The 19140-nt window shown below is 33.0% G+C and overlaps 1 protein-coding gene across 4 annotated transcripts in view; it reads right to left on the reverse strand.

Annotated features, from left to right (window-relative positions):
- The window catches only part of DGKB (diacylglycerol kinase beta), a 642123-nt gene that overhangs the window by 454829 nt on the left and 168154 nt on the right, over positions 1-19140 (reverse strand). For all 4 annotated transcript variants that reach the window (XM_019727049.2, XM_074340800.1, XM_074340803.1 and 1 more), the window contains 3 exons: positions 9032-9081; positions 5765-5839; positions 2449-2568 (listed from right to left, as the gene is read on the reverse strand). In XM_019727049.2, coding sequence (XP_019582608.1) covers positions 2449-2568; positions 5765-5839; positions 9032-9081 — 245 coding nt within the window. The remainder of the gene's footprint in view (positions 1-2448; positions 2569-5764; positions 5840-9031; positions 9082-19140) is intronic.

The following is a 19140-nucleotide window of genomic DNA, read 5'->3' on the forward strand; positions in this document are numbered from 1 at the left end:
TATAAACTTTAAACAATGTAGTCCTGCCATCTAGTGGCCTTCGCTGGAACCACAACTTTGGAACACAGTTCTGGTTACTACTTTGAAACCCTAAGTTGATATCCCTTATTAAGCTCAAAAAATATACTTTTTACTAAAAACACAAATTAAGTTTAAGAATATGATTATAAAGTAAGTCATGCATCATTAACTTGATGGACATTAATGGCAAAGAATTGTCATTCAGTTGAAATAAATTTACTGCTACACTAAAAAATGATGAAGTATTGGGTTTGTTTAAAATATTTTGAGTTAAATACATCTAGATGGCTTATTTTTACCCGTGATATTTTTATTTTATATGAATAAAATAATTGACAATAGACAAAATAACTGACAATAAAATAAAACAATTGACAATAATTGACAAATTTATAATAAAATTGTAAAAAATACTTTCCAAAGAAAACCATAATTTCAAAATCTTTCAGTGATATTTAAAATATAGGTGACTTAGTCTCCATTTCTGCACTTTCCTATCCGATTCACCAATGACCAAATGGTTCAGTGACTGATTTCTGCATCTTCTTTCATTGTCTCATACTAGAATTTCCATAAATGTTTATAATAAACAAAATTTCACTTTAAAAATACAAAATTCCCTTCCATTATTAGTATTAACACTTTTTGACATCATTTGACAACTATTTTTGTATGCTTGATTTAGTATACTGAGTATACGCTAAGCCTTAAAATGTTCACATTTTGTCAGTTTCCTTGTATTTTCTCCTAATAGTTTGATTTACACATTCTTTTTTGTCAGAAGATATATTAAATGATTAAGTAAACATTTACAATACAGAGGTACAGGATAAATTATTACAAAAAGATACTAGGTTATCTATAGTATAAGAAAAGTCAGATATAAGGAAAGATGACTTCATTAATTTTCAAAATGTAGACATATATACCAGAGATGCCAAAAAATGTATACAAGTGGACACTTTGGTCAGCGTTGCTCAAGCAGTAGTTCACCGTAATCAGAAGTGTCTGGACACTGATAGTAACCACGTTGAGCACCTCTTGTAACTGCAGAAGTCAAACGTGACTTGTATTCAATTTTGTTATTAGTATCTATTAAGTATTACAATTTTAATACAGTTTTCCTTTCTTAAAATGTGTATAAATTTTTTGCACCCTCTGTATATCTATTAACAATAAGATCTATATATTCAGTTTTTGTTTTAAGAATTTTTTATGTTAAGGGCAATTTCCTATATATCATCTATTAGTAATTTTTCTTTACTTCCTCTGGCCATGTCTAAAATCTCATACATACACCTCATGAAGGGTAAGATTAACCTCAATGTAAGAGAATTTGAAGATCCAAGTGAAAAAGAGACAAATGCTAAAGAAGCCCATTTATATATTTCCCCAACCCATATGTAAATATGTAGAAACATGTTTGTATGTACTCTCACATGTTTTACAAACACAGACTGTAAGATTTTTTAAGAGGTGACTTTTAAAAAATCAGTATCTTGAGTAACTGTGGTAAAGCCTTAAATCTGCAAAATTGGTATTGCTGGTAATAAGCATGAAACGTGTTGGGGTCAGCAGAAAGTGATGAGTACTGAGGTTCTCGTATCTCAAAATTCTAACTATTATATGTGCTTTCCATTAGAAATGCTCTTTGAATCTAAGTACACATTTTCCTACATGCATGATGCAGTTAATTCTTGCTTAATTATTAACGCTAAAAACAAAAATTTTGTACTGACTCATTGAATTTTTTAAATTAACTGTTACTGAAATTAACATCAAGATGGAGGCAGCAAGATTTGGTGTCAAAGTCAATATTATATCACATCTGAAAATAAATTCATCCATTTTATTCCCCTAAACCAGTTATTTAATTACCACCAGAGGCACTGATACAAGAAAGTGTTTGATAGACTTAGAATGAATGGCTGATCTGATCTGCTGATATGTAAGGGGGAAAAAAACACACACACACACACACACACACACACACACACTCAACCACTTCAATATATAATTGGCTCCTCCGAGTATTAGTTATCAATTAAATAGATCATCTTCATAGGGAGGGGGGATGTGGAATGGGAGGAAGAACCACAGAAAGCAATAATATTGGGGAGTTTCCTGTATTAGATAAAATGAGAAGGTCAATCACTTTTTAAACTAGATTACACTTTAAATCCAGGAAACAAGAGAGAAATTATGTATTAAATAGTAAGTTAATACCTAAAATGAATCAGTATGTTTGTGACAACTATTACTACATAAGTAGTTATTGTTAAATTGCACTGTGACATCCTTATTAAAAGTTCCAGGCACTCACTACATGCTTAATGGGAGAAAATGGCCAGATCAATTTACAACTGAAATGTACAGCAGAGAACCCACTGACTACCCCCACGGCACCCCCTCTGTGTAAGTGCTTACATTTTCCAAGCCCAGGAGCACAAGAAGTGGAATTGTTGTCATTCCCCCTTGGATCCATTCCTCCAGAGAGACCGTTCCATCATGATCATAGTCAATTTCTTCCATCATTTCATGGAGGATCTGAAGTAGAGGAAGAGAGGAAAAACTTACAATAAATCAATAAAATCAATTTCATATGATATAACAAAGCATTGCATTGAATTGGTCATAACTGTGACTAGCAGCTAAGTGGAGAGTTGAGATAAATATCTACGTAACTTTGTACAATGATAATCCTATTACTGAGGATACAGTTTTAGGCTTTGCTGTGATTTCCAGAACCTAACTACTTTCACAGGTCGTTTAGAAATAATTGCTGAACTTTTCAATATGTTGTCACTGAATGATACAGGTAAAACAAGAAGGGATCTTTAATGTAAGAGTACAAATGGTCTTTAATTGCTTCCTCCAGATTATTTTTTTAATTCAAATATATGCCAGATAATGTCTGAACAAATTAACTTCACGGCAAAGAGCTGAAATAATTCTTTGCTAAATGGTAAGAGGAGGGGGAATTATGTTGCTTTTAATTGCTTATTACAACTTAATAGAGACAAGAAGTTAAACAATCAAGTCATTTTTCACTAGATTTATTTTCTAAAGATGAGTTGCACAGTGTCCCAAAATGTTGTCCACAGTGTGTGCTGGTAATACATTTATCTCTTGGTTTTATAGCCCTTGTATCAGTATTCAATTCAAAGTGTAGTGGTGAGGGTTAAATGTGTTAATATCAGTATCCTCGAAAAGCATCTAGCATATATAGAAAGTGTGATATAGGTGATCTTAGTGTTATATTAGCAAAAATTATAGATGAGCTCTAAATATACTACCCTTGGCCACTGGGAATGCAAACTACTTGCCATCTGATTGCATCTAAATGGCAAACATGGTAGAACTTCAGTGAAGAAAGTGGCCACTGTTCTCTAATATGGACATTTCAATCAATTTGGAAAAAGAAAGAAGTGTAGAGAGCATTGGGACAAAAATTTGAAAAGGTGCAATAAAACGAAATACTTAATATGTTGATAGAAGTGTTGTTTGCCTACAATTCCCTGAACTTGGTGGATGACTATCTTACTTCAGAAAGTGTTTGAAAATCAGATTATTTTCCTTTGGAACAAATAGGTATTGGAAAGAAAGAGACTTTTTGGAACAAAATGGTGGTGAAATAATTACTCCATTATTCTCAAACTGAAACACAGTGGGAAATTATTTAAAATTTGGCAAATGGCATAAGCTTTCATTAAAATGTCCTGCCCCTTGAAGGCAACCTGGTGAACTATGAGAAAGGAATAAATGAGATGATAACTAAAACACAGAGCATTTGTTTCAGATGCCTGATGCTTTCATTTTGTACCTAATAAATCTAATGCTAGAGCTTGGGTAAGTTTTTTTTGCTTGTTTTTTTTTTTTAATCCCTTCCAAGAACATCTTCCCTACCAATTGCCATCAACCTCAAATGCTCAATTCTCTTAGTTCACGTATGCCAAGTTTATCAGGGTCTGACAGTGTGTACAAATTCACACACTTGTTTCAAATGGGGAGAGCTGTTGAATCATCAGGCAGGTTGAGGCAGTTATTTGACAGCAAACACAATCACAAGGGAAGTCTTTTACTTGACTTTCTACTATTTATATCACTTAATAGAAGTGGCAGACTTACCTGTGTGTGCCACAAAAAGACAAATAATGCTACATAGTTTATTATGTATTTCCCATCAATTATTTATCATAATTAGACTGCCTGGCCACCGACTGGTCCCTTCCTTAGAGAATCTAGAACACCTTTTCTCAAATCCAAGCCACACACCTCCCAAATATTTTTAGGGGGAAGTGGTGGTGTCCACTTCTGCTTTGAAAGCTGGTGATAACAAGATCCCCCTTCCTTCCTTCACTCCAGTGAGGAGAAGAGGTTTTATGGATAGATGAATAATATTCACAGGTATTAAGGTGAGCAGGATGGAGAAAGTTGTGTTAGATTAACATAACCAAAAAGGGCAACCTTATTTATAGGAAGTCCCTCGATTTCAGCAAAAATAGTATTAAGATGAACCAAGCAGTATTCCTCTAATTAAATACATGTTACCATAAACTTTATCATTCCATAGACAAACTGCAACATTGTTAACATCTGCCACGCATATGCACAGCACAGCCTGTGCATTTTCACATCCAAAAAAAGAAAAAAACAACAAAAAACAGTTGAGCTAAAACTTGGAAAAGCCATTTCCCAGTAAGAATGGTGTCCTCCTTTGTACATGACAATGCACATTACTTTGTTGTACTCTCCTGGCAATGATTTCCAAAGCAAGGGAAATGCCATCAGAACTCTTACATCACATATTCATGCCTATTCATGCCATTATCACGCTGATAACTGTGTAATTGTGAACAGTGCTTAAAGAACAGGCTTTTTTGAATTCATATAAAATATAAACCATTTGAATAAAATTGATTTGTATTTATTTGATTCATGTACAATTCGCTAAACTTAGTCCTTTTCAAAAATAAACTGAAATTACTAACACTTATTATCTTTCCCCCGAAACTGTGGCTAAAGTAAAAATTCCTAGTAAGCTACGTTTTAATATACATCTGAATTATGTTGTATCTTTGGTATAATTCTATTAAAAATAAGAAGTTTTTATGTTTTTATATGCATTGTTAGGTACTTCTTTAGTTGATTTGATTAAAATTTCCTTGCTCTATCTTTATTTAGCTGAAGAGATTTGGACGATTTTGGAGTCTCAATTTTCTCATGTGTAAAATGAATAAAATAGTAGTATCTACCTCAGAGAGCTGCGAGCATTAAATAACACACATACAAAAGCTAGCACAATGAACTATACACAGTAAAGTATCATTCATCATCTTCTTAATCACCTTCATCCTCTTTTAGAATGATTATTTTAGCAATTCCCATATAAGGAAAATCATAGAGATCAAAAACATATACCAATTCTGACTTTTTTGATGGCATGGTGACAATGTGACAGTGTCCATGAGCAGCTTCTGTTAATTTACATGTATGGAGGACCACCACTCAAATTAATTTCCATGAGGAAGAAAAGCAAAAGCCACTGCTAAGAGCTTCAGAACACCACACACACCGTTACTTGTTCAGAATCCACTTTGGCTACTGATTAGAAAGAGTAATTTAAAAGTTATCAAAAAGAAAAAAAAAATCAAATGACAGTAATAAATTAGCGTTCCAAAAAAGACAAAAGACAAAGGGGCCTTCTAGAATTTAGCCAACAGTTAGTCATTCATATACCTACTGGATTAAGTTCAGTGACATCCCACTCAAGGTACTCTGCAACATGCATCATCTGACTGATAATATTTTCTAGCTCCTGGAGAAGAGAGAGAGACAGAGAGGAAGGGAGAGGAGAGAAAATGAATACAAAGTCTTAGTAAATACTCTAGCTTTGACTTGCAATAATTATTTTATTCAAACTGTAGCTCAAAAATTATATATATATATATATATATATAATATATATATTTATATAATTAAATATAAATATATCTTTTTAAAAGGTTTGGTAAACTATACATGAAGAGTCCAAAAATAAATTTACTTTTTACTTTGTTTAGAAATCTTCACCAGGAGAGGGCACACTAGACAAAGAAAGAGTTTCTTCCAGTAGAAGATTTTAAGGAAGAAACTCTTTCTTTGGAAAGGAACAGCTGATAAAAGTGGGAGCAGGCATATTTTCACAAGATGTGATTTTTAAATCATGGCGTCTCCTGACCTTTTGGCTTGAAAGCAGGTGTGGAAGGGTGGAAGAAAATGTTTGAGGGCAACTGAGAGGTTTATTTTTATTTCTGATACACTGAGAACGTATATCCACTGTGGCAGCCATACATTAGGATAATAGGGAGTGTTCAGGGTCATGATTGCAAGGCTAAATACATGTAGAGTTTATTTTTGAGGGGATAGAATTTTAATTTGAATTTTCACATTATTCTGCTCAAATATCAACTCTTGAAGAGCTGCTAGTAAATACATACGGCTTGGCTAAATAAATTAAAACATTTTTTTCAAACCTCGTTATTTAATGCTTTAATTTTTCCCTCTCTCCAGAAAAAAATTAGATACATTGTAAATATTAGTAATTTTAAACGTAGTAAATGATATAATTAAAAGTGGTGTTTAATACTATGATAATTTAAAATATAAGTATAAAATAACAAGGCTTCAAAATATATTAATCAAAGATTATTCTACTCAAATCTCTGATCTAATAAATGTAGTTAACATTTATAGTATGAAAATAGATTATGGTAAAGTGCTTTTTTGGGGGAAGTCATGGATCCCTCTGAAAAACTATTATAATAAAAGCTATTTTCACACTCTTCAGAAAAGATCTAATCATGAAAATGTCATTTATGTAACAAAGGTTGCTCCAGAAACAATAAAATATAAATATGTTTATTTATTACAGATAAGAAAAAATTTAAACACAAATCCCTTGAAATAATAGGTGTGTGTGTGTTACTAATCCTACACCTACTCCATTTTTGCTTACACCTTAATGGTTTGGAATAATTAAAGTCCCTGGATTTAGGGACTTTATGATTTCAGGAGCGGATACTAATTTTTGTGGCTCATTATGAAGGCATGCAAAATTAGATAAGTCTCTTAACCTCTCTAAAACTCAGTTTCTTCATCAGTAAAAGTATTATTTTTAATATTCTAATCTTGCTTAGTTTGTAGAGTTGCTGCAAAGATTAAACATGCTATTATATAAAATTCATTCATCTTGTCTGGCATATTGCAAATGATCTATAAACATTAACTAGTATTAATAGACATAGTGGTCATTTTTCAAAGTATCAATTTTCCTCTGTTTTGCCTCTAATATGTGAATGGCTGCACCTTTCAATTTCTAAGACAAATAACATTAGAAGGTGCAATTTCAACTTCATATTGAAGGATTTATACTGGGCAGTAAGTTCTGTGGAAGAAAACATAGATAGAAATTAAATCCAGAGCTTTAATTATAAAAAAGACTAGCTTAATAAAAAACAAATGTATTTATCCCCAATTTATTGTTTAATATTGTGAATATAGTCACAGATATTACTAGTAATATACTATATGTTAACAAAAAAATGGAAAAGACCAAAAAAGGCATTTGACTGAATTTTCAAATCAGCTGCCAACCCATGGCTAAAAGCCTAGTACTAAAGAAACACCCTTTTAATTTAATTAAAAAGAAACATTAAATAAAACAAATTTGCAGTAAAAATATAATTTGCATTAGTGTAGTCAGAAGTGCTACAATAAGCATATTGAAAGACCTAGGAGAAATTTAAACTCCTAGCTGTCAAATGCCACCAGAAAATGAGCAAATGTATCATGCAGCTTAATATTCCTAAACAGAAAACTGAACACTACTAGGCACTTAAAAATAATACCATTTGAAAAGATAGAGACTTAAACATAACAACTCCCACAATCAGATCATCAATTCAGACTGGTGTTCATTTTCCTGAGTGGGAATTATATGTTTTTCTTGCTCTCCGGAGAAGTTAATGCATCATTATCCTCCTCAGTATTACAAAAGTATGTCCCAACTCCATTGCGTTGCTTGTAAAAGTCTGTTGGAGTTCTGCCGTAGGGAGGGACATCAGGTGATGGAGAAACTCATTACCAGAAATAATGTTTATTTTAATCAACATTAAATATATCAAAACTTTTGTTTTGAGATACCTGTGCACTTCAAAATTTCTATAATCTGACACTTGCTTTTTTATTAATAGCCTTATATTTCCTTTATAGAACAGGAAGTAATATGCAAAATGTTATTAGCAAGTATGAAATACATTATTGGATGGAGCCTGAGACAGATTTACAGGAGGCACTAATTTGTTCAGTAGAACTGAGTCTAACTACTCTTCTGAAAACTGTTAATGATTTGCATACATTAGAAATAAAATAAACCTTTAATTATTCCTTTCAGTTAAATCATACAGAGATGGTATTTTTCCTCTATTGCTTTCTCCAACTAAAACTATAGCATGAACAAGTTGCATTTAAAATTGGATGAGAAATTTTAAAAAGGGAAGTTTGTCAAAGCAATTTGTAGATGTATTTAGCTATTTCAAAAGCATATATGATTAAGAATACTTTCAAAAAGTGGGAAAATAATGAAATGATTAAGTTGATTATATAATTTCTTTAAATTCTACTTTCATTCTTGTTATTTTCTGTAGTGTCAAATCTCATAATTTTATTTTTCTTTTTAGATCAATGGCCTCAACCGTCTCATGTTTTATTCAGACAAGGTTGGAGTCCTTTTTATCTTTCAGTGTATAAAAAGTCACTTTTTTTGTAGTAAAATTATTCAATACAACAACTGTAATCCTGTTTCTTCAGATCACACTCTTTTAAAAAGTCAGATGATAAAAATGCCGTGTGAGTGCATGAAAACTATATTAAGTGCATCTTCTGTGGTAATAGCTATAAATTTATTCATTGCATTTTTCAGAACAAACTACTTTGAAATTTTCTGTGAAAATCTGAAGAAAAAAATTACCGAGCTGTCCAGGAAGCCATTCCCATCCGTGTCATAGAGACGAAACATAACTAGAAATAAAAGAGATGTTGAAAAAAAAGATTATAGGTGAGTAAGATCAGTGTTATGATAAAGCATATTCTTTACATTTTATTTTCTGTTGAAAACAAATACTAAATCCCTCCCTTACTCAAAGCAAGTGATTAGTGAGATCATTCTCAAGCTAAACTGAAAAGGAATTAATCAGTTAATAAAAATACTGGCTACCAGATATAAAGTCTATCAATTTTTGTTACATATCTATGAAACACTAAAATGTACTGTTGCTTTTAAAATTCTTTATTACAAGAGCAGTAAATGGCAATTTAAAAATAGTAGAGGAGAAGATAGACTGGATATTAAAGGGCAGAGCGAATAAGAAAAAAACAAGTGACTCAGAGGTTTGGAAATCAATTATAATTTGGAATCCACCATCCACTATTGCATGAGCTTAGTCAAACACTGTTTCCTTCTCTGTAAAATGAGAATAATCACCCTATCATAAGATATACATTTGTTGTGAAAATTAAGTGAGGTGATACACACAAATGCATATCAAAAGCCATAGTTCACTACACAAATACAAGCCATTGTTTGATTGATCCCCAAGCAGTATGGGAAAGAAAAGCTTAGTGTCAAAGGAGGGAATTTTTCTGATAGAGGATGACAAGATATAAACTGCATAATTATCATGGTTATAATGGTGCAGTTGTTTAAATCTGAGATGTAGTTTCATAGGGAAACCGCTCTTTAATCAAGTAAAGAAAAGGAGTGTTGGCTTTGTGGCACTGAGCTCAGGAATGCAGATGACAGAGGTCCACGACAGGCCTGGGGATTCCCTTGTATAATTCCCACACCACCAGGAGTCTATTGCAGAGACTGCAGGTGTCGATTTGAGATAAACAGAGAAGAACGACACAGCTGTAAAAATAGAGGAGTGGAAGTGAGGGTTTGTGTTGGGTTTGTATTAACTTCCTGGAGAATCTTGATGTCTGCAGTCTTAATATTAGATAAAGACACTGATAACTAGGAGATACAACTATGTAATGAACTTGAACATATATTTGTAACTAATTTTTGTATTTCTATTTAAAAAGTATTATAATATTTCACCAATTCTAAGATACGACTCTTTATAAGATACTGAATGTGTCTGCACATCACTAAAAGGAAAAAATATGCTGCCAATCTATCCTGCTCTATGATTGAAAATGCAAACATACTTTAAAGATGTTAAAATGTAACGGGGAAATGTGTACCTATTGAATTAAGGGAAATACTAGGCTGGCTAATAGACATAAATGTCTTTATTTGCAACCCATGATGATTGTTCTGTCTCACATACTCAATAAATGAGAGTAAAATCCAAAAAGGGAAACAAGGGAAAAAAAAAAAAAACTATCACAACATGGATACTAACCATTTCAAGATTTTCTAGTATAGCAGAAAATGGCAAAAATATGTTTGTCAATGGCAAGGACTCACACACCACTCAGAGAACAGGTTAAGTACCAGGAACAAGGCAAAGACTTATGAAAGCCTAACTGTATGTTAGAAGGAGGGACACTTGTAATTCTGTGAATCCTTATGAAAGTAAAAGACTGCTAAACCATTTCATGCCGCTCAGATGTATGGGAACTTTATACCTATTGGTAAACCCTGCTAGAAACATGAGCTTGAAGACATACACACAAGTGGGGTGTGCGTGTGAGTAACTATCGTTCATTTCTGGCAATATCTGAAACTTCTTACTATGTTGTGAAAGCCACATTTTACAAAGCACAGTCATAGATGAAACACCAGATACCTTTCCTTTACTAGCCTGACTTGAAGGTAGACTTGTAACATGACCCAGGCTCTACCAATCAGAAGCAAAAGTCCAGATGATCAATCAGATGCTAGTGACCCAAGAAACAAGGACCTACACAGAATCCATTCTGGTGACAGCAGGCAGCAGCAGCAGCAGTAGCTGTGACTGGAGGTACAGCATCCAGGGTCCTGGACGTGTCAGGGGTGTTGGCATTGAGAGGGGCTCTGTGCTCAGAGAGGCAGCAATGGTGTTTTGTTTTGTTTTATTTTTTCCCCAGTACAATTTATTCTTAATTTTGCTTTGTTTCTGGAGAAGTAGCCTCCAAATCTGGTTCTCCGCCTAATGATTCTGTGTGTTCCTTAATATCATTTAAGAAATAGTAATAACCTGCTTTATTAAAAATAATGAAACACTAACCTGCTTCTCTGTTTCCCATGACATGATACACTAAACATTAGCTTTTAAAAATGAACATATTATTGAAGCATTACACTTATGGAGAAGTTCAACATTCAACAAATCATCAGAGTGAACACACCAATGAAACTAATTATCCAAGTCGAGGAATACAAGATTGCTAATACAACTGAACCCCTCTCATAATACAAATGTTCCCCCATCGTTATTTCCACTCCCCTTTCCAAAGTTAAGCACTCTTCTGACTTCTATATGCACTCTTTTGATTTTAACATCATTTATTGTATATTATGTTTCTGATCTTCATCTGTACTAGTGTAACATTCACTCACCTATTTTCTGCATATTATTCTAAGGTATAAAAATATCACAATGTATTCATTCTAAACTTGAGCAATGTTTAGGTTGTCTCCAATTTGCTATTTCTATAAACTTTATTGTAAATGGAGTTTATGCTCAGATGAACATTTGCCAGTTGGTTATCAACGGGTAAAAGGAATGTCTGGGTCAAGGAATTTGCAAATGTTTACCTTTAGTAATATTGCCAAACATTTCAAAGTGGTTTTACCAACTAGATTCTCAGTAGCAGCCTATTAGAGTTTGACTTGCTCTACATCCTCACCAACACTGGGTAATGCCCATCGAATTTAAGCTAATTTGCTGAAGGTGTAGTGGTATGTCACTAAGGTTTTAATTTTCATTTCCCTGATTACTAGTGAGATTGAGCTAATGTCCATATGTTCATTGTCCAGATAGGCTTGCATGTTCCCAGCATAATCCAGAACCCCACTGTTCCAGTTCTAGCCTGTCTCACTGCAGTTACATGAGAGACCTATAGTCAGAAATGCCCAATTAAGCTTTTTCCAGACATAAAAATGAGAGATAATAAAATGAATTCTGTTGTCTTAAACCACTACGCTTTAGGGGTGATTTGTTACAATAGGAAAAGGAATAGTATGGATACCCAATTACTGAAAAGATAATCTTCACTGTTCTGCAGTGCCAACTTTGTCACAATCAAGTATCCATATAGGTTGAGGTCAATCTCTGGATTCTCCATTCTGTTCCATTGACTTGTCTATTACTGCATCAATACCACACTGTCTTAATTACTACAGATTTTTTTTTTAAATATCTTGTTATGCAATGAAACATACCCTCTAACTTTGTTCAACTTCAGCTTTGTTTTAGAAATTGACATGCCAATTTTAAAATTTATACAGAAATAAAAAAGGCTAAGACTTCCCAAAACAACCTCAAAAAGGGAAAACAAATTTGGAAGGTTTACATTACCTGACTTCTCAAGGGTTGCTAAAAGTCAAGGGTAATCAAGAAAGTGAAGTTCTGGCTTAAGGGCAGACAAATACAACAACAGGAGAGAATAGAGTCCAGATAGAGATCCACAGACACATGGTGAACAAGAATCCCCAAATAATTAAATGAGATAAGGGAAATCCTATTAAAAATGGCAATGGAACTAGATGGATATTCATATAGAAAAAATAACCTTGACTCTTACTTCATGCTAAACATAAATATTATGTCAAAATGATTTTGAACTTTAGAACAAGCTATGACTTAAAAAAACAACTCTGTAACACTAAAACTAATCTATAAAGCTTCTAGAAGAAAATATAGAAAAACACCTTCACAACATTAAGGTAATCCAACAAGAATCATCAATGACAAAACAATAATTAAAAAAATTGAATGTCATCAAAATTAGAACTTTTGCTCACACACACACACACGCAAAAAAAAAAAAAATAGAAGAAGACAAAGAAAAAAGAAAGAAAATAATATAAGCCTGCTACACACTTGAAAATTTTTCAGAACACACATCTGACACAGAACCAGAATATATGAACAAATCCCAAAGCTCAGTAATAAAATGACAAACAATCCAATAAACAAAGAGGCAAAAAAAAAGCAAATATTTCAAAAAGGAAAATATATTAATGGCCAATCATAACGAAGTGCTGAACATCATGAATCATAAAGAAAATGAAAATTTAAACCACAATTAGACACCATTACATACCTATTAGAAAGACCCTGAAATTCAAATGTTTTTCCCCAAGACCAATCTTTCAAAACTGTTCAGCTGCTCAGCCTCTCTCAGTTGTAATTGTAAGAATTTACAATTTAAAAACAGTGTCAAAATCCAGCCTTTGCCCTCAGTAATTTGACCCACAAGTGCAACTTGTCTTAATAATTCCCTGAAAATTTCAGATTACATATATATGTATATATATAATCTGAAATATATATATATATATATATATATATATATATATATATATATATACACGTTCTTGTGTCCAAATTTTCTAGATGTTTCCAGTAGAGAAAGCTGGTCTGAAAACAATTAGTTCACTATTGCCTGAAGGAAAACCCCAAATACGTTTCACATAATTATTTTCTAAACACATTAATAGGAGTTAATGGCTGTCTATGAATTCTGACTAATGTATCAAGGAAGAAAGTTGGAAAACTTTAATCAACAATAATAGCAATAATAAAAATAGCAAACATATATTGAGCCTTATGTATCATTTACTCTAAGGCTCCCCAGTCTAAATCAAGAATAAAAGTTTTATTTGGTGCTGGATAATAGAGACAAATTCTAGGATTTTAATTTTTAGAGATAAGTAGTTTTCCTAATTTAAAATTGTAGTGGGGTCATGTAAAATATGAAGTATTGAACACACATACTTATCTTGGCTTTCCATTGAAGTGCCACAATAGTAACAGTAAGGGATGAAATAAGCATTAATCTACAAGCACAAAAAAAATCTGAGAAGAAAAGAATAACCAAATTGTAGAAGCTCAAAAATACATGGTGACTAACAGAAATAGAGAAATATAAGCTTAAGCTGGTAGTGAAAGGAGGCAAAGATGTGTACAGAAAGGCTGATGAGTTTGAAAACTGATCATCTTCATGAAAAAAAGATTAGACATTCAAATACTAGCCCTCACACCTTGCAACTGAGTATGCCAACTCTCCACTCAAGTAGAAGATTGGACCTTTGAGCTCTAAAGCAGTCCAACCACAAGAATTCTGAACTCAAGGTACTTAGGAATTCTGATAGTAGGGTTTACTATACACCAAGGACAGGGTAATTTTGTGAGTCTATACATTGAATATGAAGAGTATAAATCCCCTTCCTCATCTCTAATGAATCTTGACACCAGGCAAGACTGAGAGACATAGTAGCCCTACCTAATACATAGAAGCAAACACAGAGAGACAGCCAAAATGAGAAAACAAAGAGATACTTCCCCAATGAAAGAACAGGCAAAAACTCCAGAAAAATAACTAAACAAAATGGAGGCAAGCAAGCTACCAGAGATAGTTCAAAACAACAGTTATAAGGATGCTCAAGGAACTGAGGGAGAACTTTAACAAAGACATAGCAAGCATAAAAAATGACACAGAAACCATGAAAAAGAACCAGTCAGAAGAAAAGAATCCAGAAACTGAAATGAAGAATTCATTAGAAGGAATCACCAGCAGACTAGATTAAGCAAAGGATTGAAAAAGTGATTTAGGAGACAAGGTAGTAGAAAACACCCAATCGGAACAGCAAAAAGTAAAAAAAAAAAAAATACGAAAAAAAAATGAGGATAATTTAAGAGATCTCAGGGACAACATCAAACATAACAACATTTGCATCATTGGGGTACCAGAAGAAGAGAGAAAGCAAGGGATTGAGAATCTATTTGAAGAAATAGTGACTGAAACCTTTCCTAACCTGGTGGCGGAAATAGACATACACACCCAGTAGTGAAGAGAGTCCCAGAAAGATGAAACCAAACAGGCCCACCCCAAGACACATTATAATTAAAACAGCAAAGCATAAAGGCTAAGAGAGAATCCTGAAAGCAGAAAGAGGAAAACCGTTAGTGACACAAAATGGAGCTCCCATTAAGGCTGTCAGCTGCTTTCTCAACAGAAACTTTCCAGCCAGAAGAGATTGGCCCAAATATTCAAAGTGATAAAAACAAACAAACAAACAAAAAACAAAAAACCAAGGACCTAAAACAGAGTACTCTACTCAACAAAGCTATGATTTAGAATCGAAAGACAGATAGTTTCCTAGACAAGAAAAAGCTAAAGGAGTTCATCACCACAAAACCAGTATTAACAAGGAATGCTAAAGAGACTTCTTTAAGATGGGGAAAAAAAAAAAAATCAAACTATGAACAGTAAAATGGCAATAACTACATATCTATCAACAATTGCTCTCAATGAAAGTGGATTAACTGCTTCAATCAAAACCTAGGGTGGCTGACTGGATAAGAAAACAAAACCCTTACATACGCTGCCACAAGAGACTCACTTCAATTGAAAGACATACACAGACTGAAAGTAAAGGGATGGAAAAAGTTATTTCATGGAAGAAAACAACAACAAAAACAACAAAAAGGCTGGGGTAGCATACTTATACCAGACAAAATAGACTTTAAAACAAAAGCGGTAACAAAAGACAAAGAGGGGATCCAGTAATCCCACTTCCTGATATTTACCCAAAGATACCCAAAACACTGCAAGGGGACGTATGCATCCATATGTTGATTGCAGCATTGTTTACAATGGCCAAGATGTGGAGGCAGCCTGGATGTTTATCAATGGATGAATGGATAAAGTGGTATATAAATATACAATGGAATATTGCTCGGCCATGGAAGGGAATGGGTTTTTGCCATCTGCAGCAGCATGGATTGACTTGTTGGGTATTGTATTGAGTGGAGTATGTCAGACACAGAAAGAAAGATGTAATGTGATTTCACTTATATGTGGAATCTGAAGAACTAAATAAACAAACAAAACAAACTCATAGATACAGAGAACATTTTGATGGTTGCAAGATGGGAGGGGTCTTGCGGGGGTGGGTGAAAAAGGGAAAGGGATTAGGAAGTAAAAATTGGTTGTTACAAAGTAGTCATGGGGATATAAGGTATAGAATAAGGAATAGTCAATAATATCATAATAACTATGTATGGTGTTAGATGTATGTATACAAATGTCTAACCATATGTTGTACACCTGACATTAATATAAAATAATATTTACTGTCAACTTTAATTGAAAAATTTAAATGAGGAGGGAAAGTGAAGGGCAGTAAGTGGCCCAAATTTCCAGGTATAAAACAAGTCAGTCATTGGGAAGCAATGTACAAGAAGTCAATATAATGTGATAAAATGGCACAGTATCAGATGGTTGCTGGACTTATCATGGTAACCAATTCTTTAGGTATATAAATGTTGAGTAACTACTGTGTATACCTGAAACTAATATAACATATGCTAACTATATTTTTAGTAAAAATCTTTAAAAATGCAAAAAAAAACCACACAAAAAACTGTATCTGAATAACATTGTTAAAATTAACACCTATCTTCAAATGTTATAATAAGACTATTTTTTCTTAAACTTTAAAAGTAAAGTTAGGCCCCACAGTCAAGTTACTATTAAGCAAATAGATTTTATTTTTTAAACCAACATAATAATGATATAAATATTTAGGTGCAAAAATAATTTAAGACCAAAATTAAAATCATTCTGTCAACAGGATAGCTTCCAAAGTTGGGCACCTGTTACAAAGTTACAAGCTAGTTTAACCCACATTTTTCCTATTTTTATGCTCATGCAATTACACTTTATATAGAAACAATTATGTGCCCACACATGAATATGGTTAAAAGATCACAGCAAAGGCATATTATGCAATATAAAGGAAATTCTTTTTTCTCTTCCAAAAGATGTGCAAGTTTTTGTTTTTATATTTTCTCCTTGAACATCTTATTACATATGCCCTGGTGTTTTCGTATCTTGTATAATATGTTATCAATATAAAAACATGAATACGGACTTTGTTATTGAACATCAGAATATATATTTTAAAAGGCATTTAAGCTGGTATTTATTTAATTCACAATAATTTTTTTACCATTTTATATATTTCAATAGCTACTTAATAAATATTCAAGGAAGAGGTAGAAATATTAGCTGCTTGGAGTTGGTAACATCTAACATAATACAGTATTATTTTCTCCTTTTTTCACAAGACAAACAATAAAAACAATGAGAGGACGTTTTTCAAAATAAAAAGAGCATTTATACAGTAGGTCAAAATTGTGAGTTTTAGTCACAAATAGATAAACTGATGGTATAATTAATAACCAGTCTTTCTGGGCTTAAACTTTTTAATTGACACTATAGTGAGGTTGACTGCATGATCTTTAGGGTCTCTTCACATTAAATTTCAGTGATTCTGAGATTAATACTGTACATAGCAGTAACTAACATACAGGTTAGTCTTCATTATTTGCACATCAATTATCTATTGTCTGGTTATTTTCCTACTGATTTCTCTTTAGTGATATATTTTCAGTGAATTTAATGTAAGCTAACTTAAATATCATTCTAGTTAAGTCATTAATAATTTATAAACACTAATCCAAATGTGGATATCATGCTTTTTAAAGTCACAGTATAAATGAAATTATTGGGTTAGTGCAAAAGTAATTGAGGTTTTTGCAATTATTTTTAACCTTTTCAACCGCAATTACTTTTGCACCAAACTAATAGTATTATTTCATGCTTTAAATAATTGAATTACTGTCCTCAAGTACCCATTACCTTCAGTACAATTCCATTTAACTATCATTTATTGAGCATCTATCTGTGGAAACAGCCATACAAATACAGACACACTCACCACACAAGTGGTAGGTGCCCATGCAAGGGTACGAGGAGGGAGAGCAAAATCAATCTGATTTGGACATGGCAAGAAGATTCATGATATGAGCTAGGCCTCAAGTGTACCTTTAATATACATTGGGAATGAACACCCCCAGCAAATGCACATTATTAGCAAAGGCACGAAGTTGAGAAAGTTCAGGATTTGTCGGATGATTGAAAAGTAGATCCATGTGACTGGGACGTCGTTTGTGCACAAGTCAAGCCGAATGCAAGACTGGCAAGGTAGGTTGGGGTCAAACTGTGAAGAAACAAAGCATCTAGAATAACTTTTAACTAGAAGCTGATGACCAGAGACATACTGAAGCCCAGTTGGGGTTGTTCCATAGACTTACACTTTAATTTCAGTAAATCTCTACCACCTCAGTATATAAGCAAATCAATTGAGTGCCTGAAATGAAGTGTGAAAGAATGATTGGCATCGTGGACTATAGTGTCAGTCTATATTTGAAGGGAGAGGAGGCCAATGAGCCGCAGGCAAATTCAGGAAGAAGTGAAGTGGTTAAGGGACAGGATTCTTAACTTTTATTTCACTTCACAGACACATAAACTAATAAACGTGAAGGAATTTACGTGAGCAAATATTGGTTCATTCAATCCGGATAGCAATCATATGACATAGACATTGGTATGATCCCAATTTTACAGATGGGAAAACAGACGTGTGAAGAGGATTTTTGTTTGTTTGTTTGTTTGTTTGTTTTAAATATGCCCATGTCACTTAGATAGGAGGTGTCAATTAGGGAAATCCAAATCCAAATTCAGTATTCACATACAAAGTTAATTATACTAGGTGTATGGACATATCAATTTCTGTGTTAATTGTAATTATTTTTCTTCTTTTCGTTCCTCTAGCTTATATTGTGTTTAATAAGTTATAATTGCTTTGGAAATAAGTATATATTAAATTAACAAGTATATATTAAATAAAATTTCTTTAAAGTCTCATTCAAAAAAAGTTTAAATCTATAACTATGAAAGAACACATGAATGTTAGGAATTCGTAAATTTTCAATTGCAGAAGGGGAAAGTCTATAGTACTGTATATTGCTCAGGAAGTGGGTGAGGGGAATGAATTCTGACTTAACTGACGTCAGA

Source organism: Rhinolophus sinicus, linkage group LG09 (genome assembly GCF_036562045.2).
Source record: "Rhinolophus sinicus isolate RSC01 linkage group LG09, ASM3656204v1, whole genome shotgun sequence".
Classification (NCBI taxonomy): Eukaryota; Metazoa; Chordata; class Mammalia; order Chiroptera; family Rhinolophidae; genus Rhinolophus; species Rhinolophus sinicus.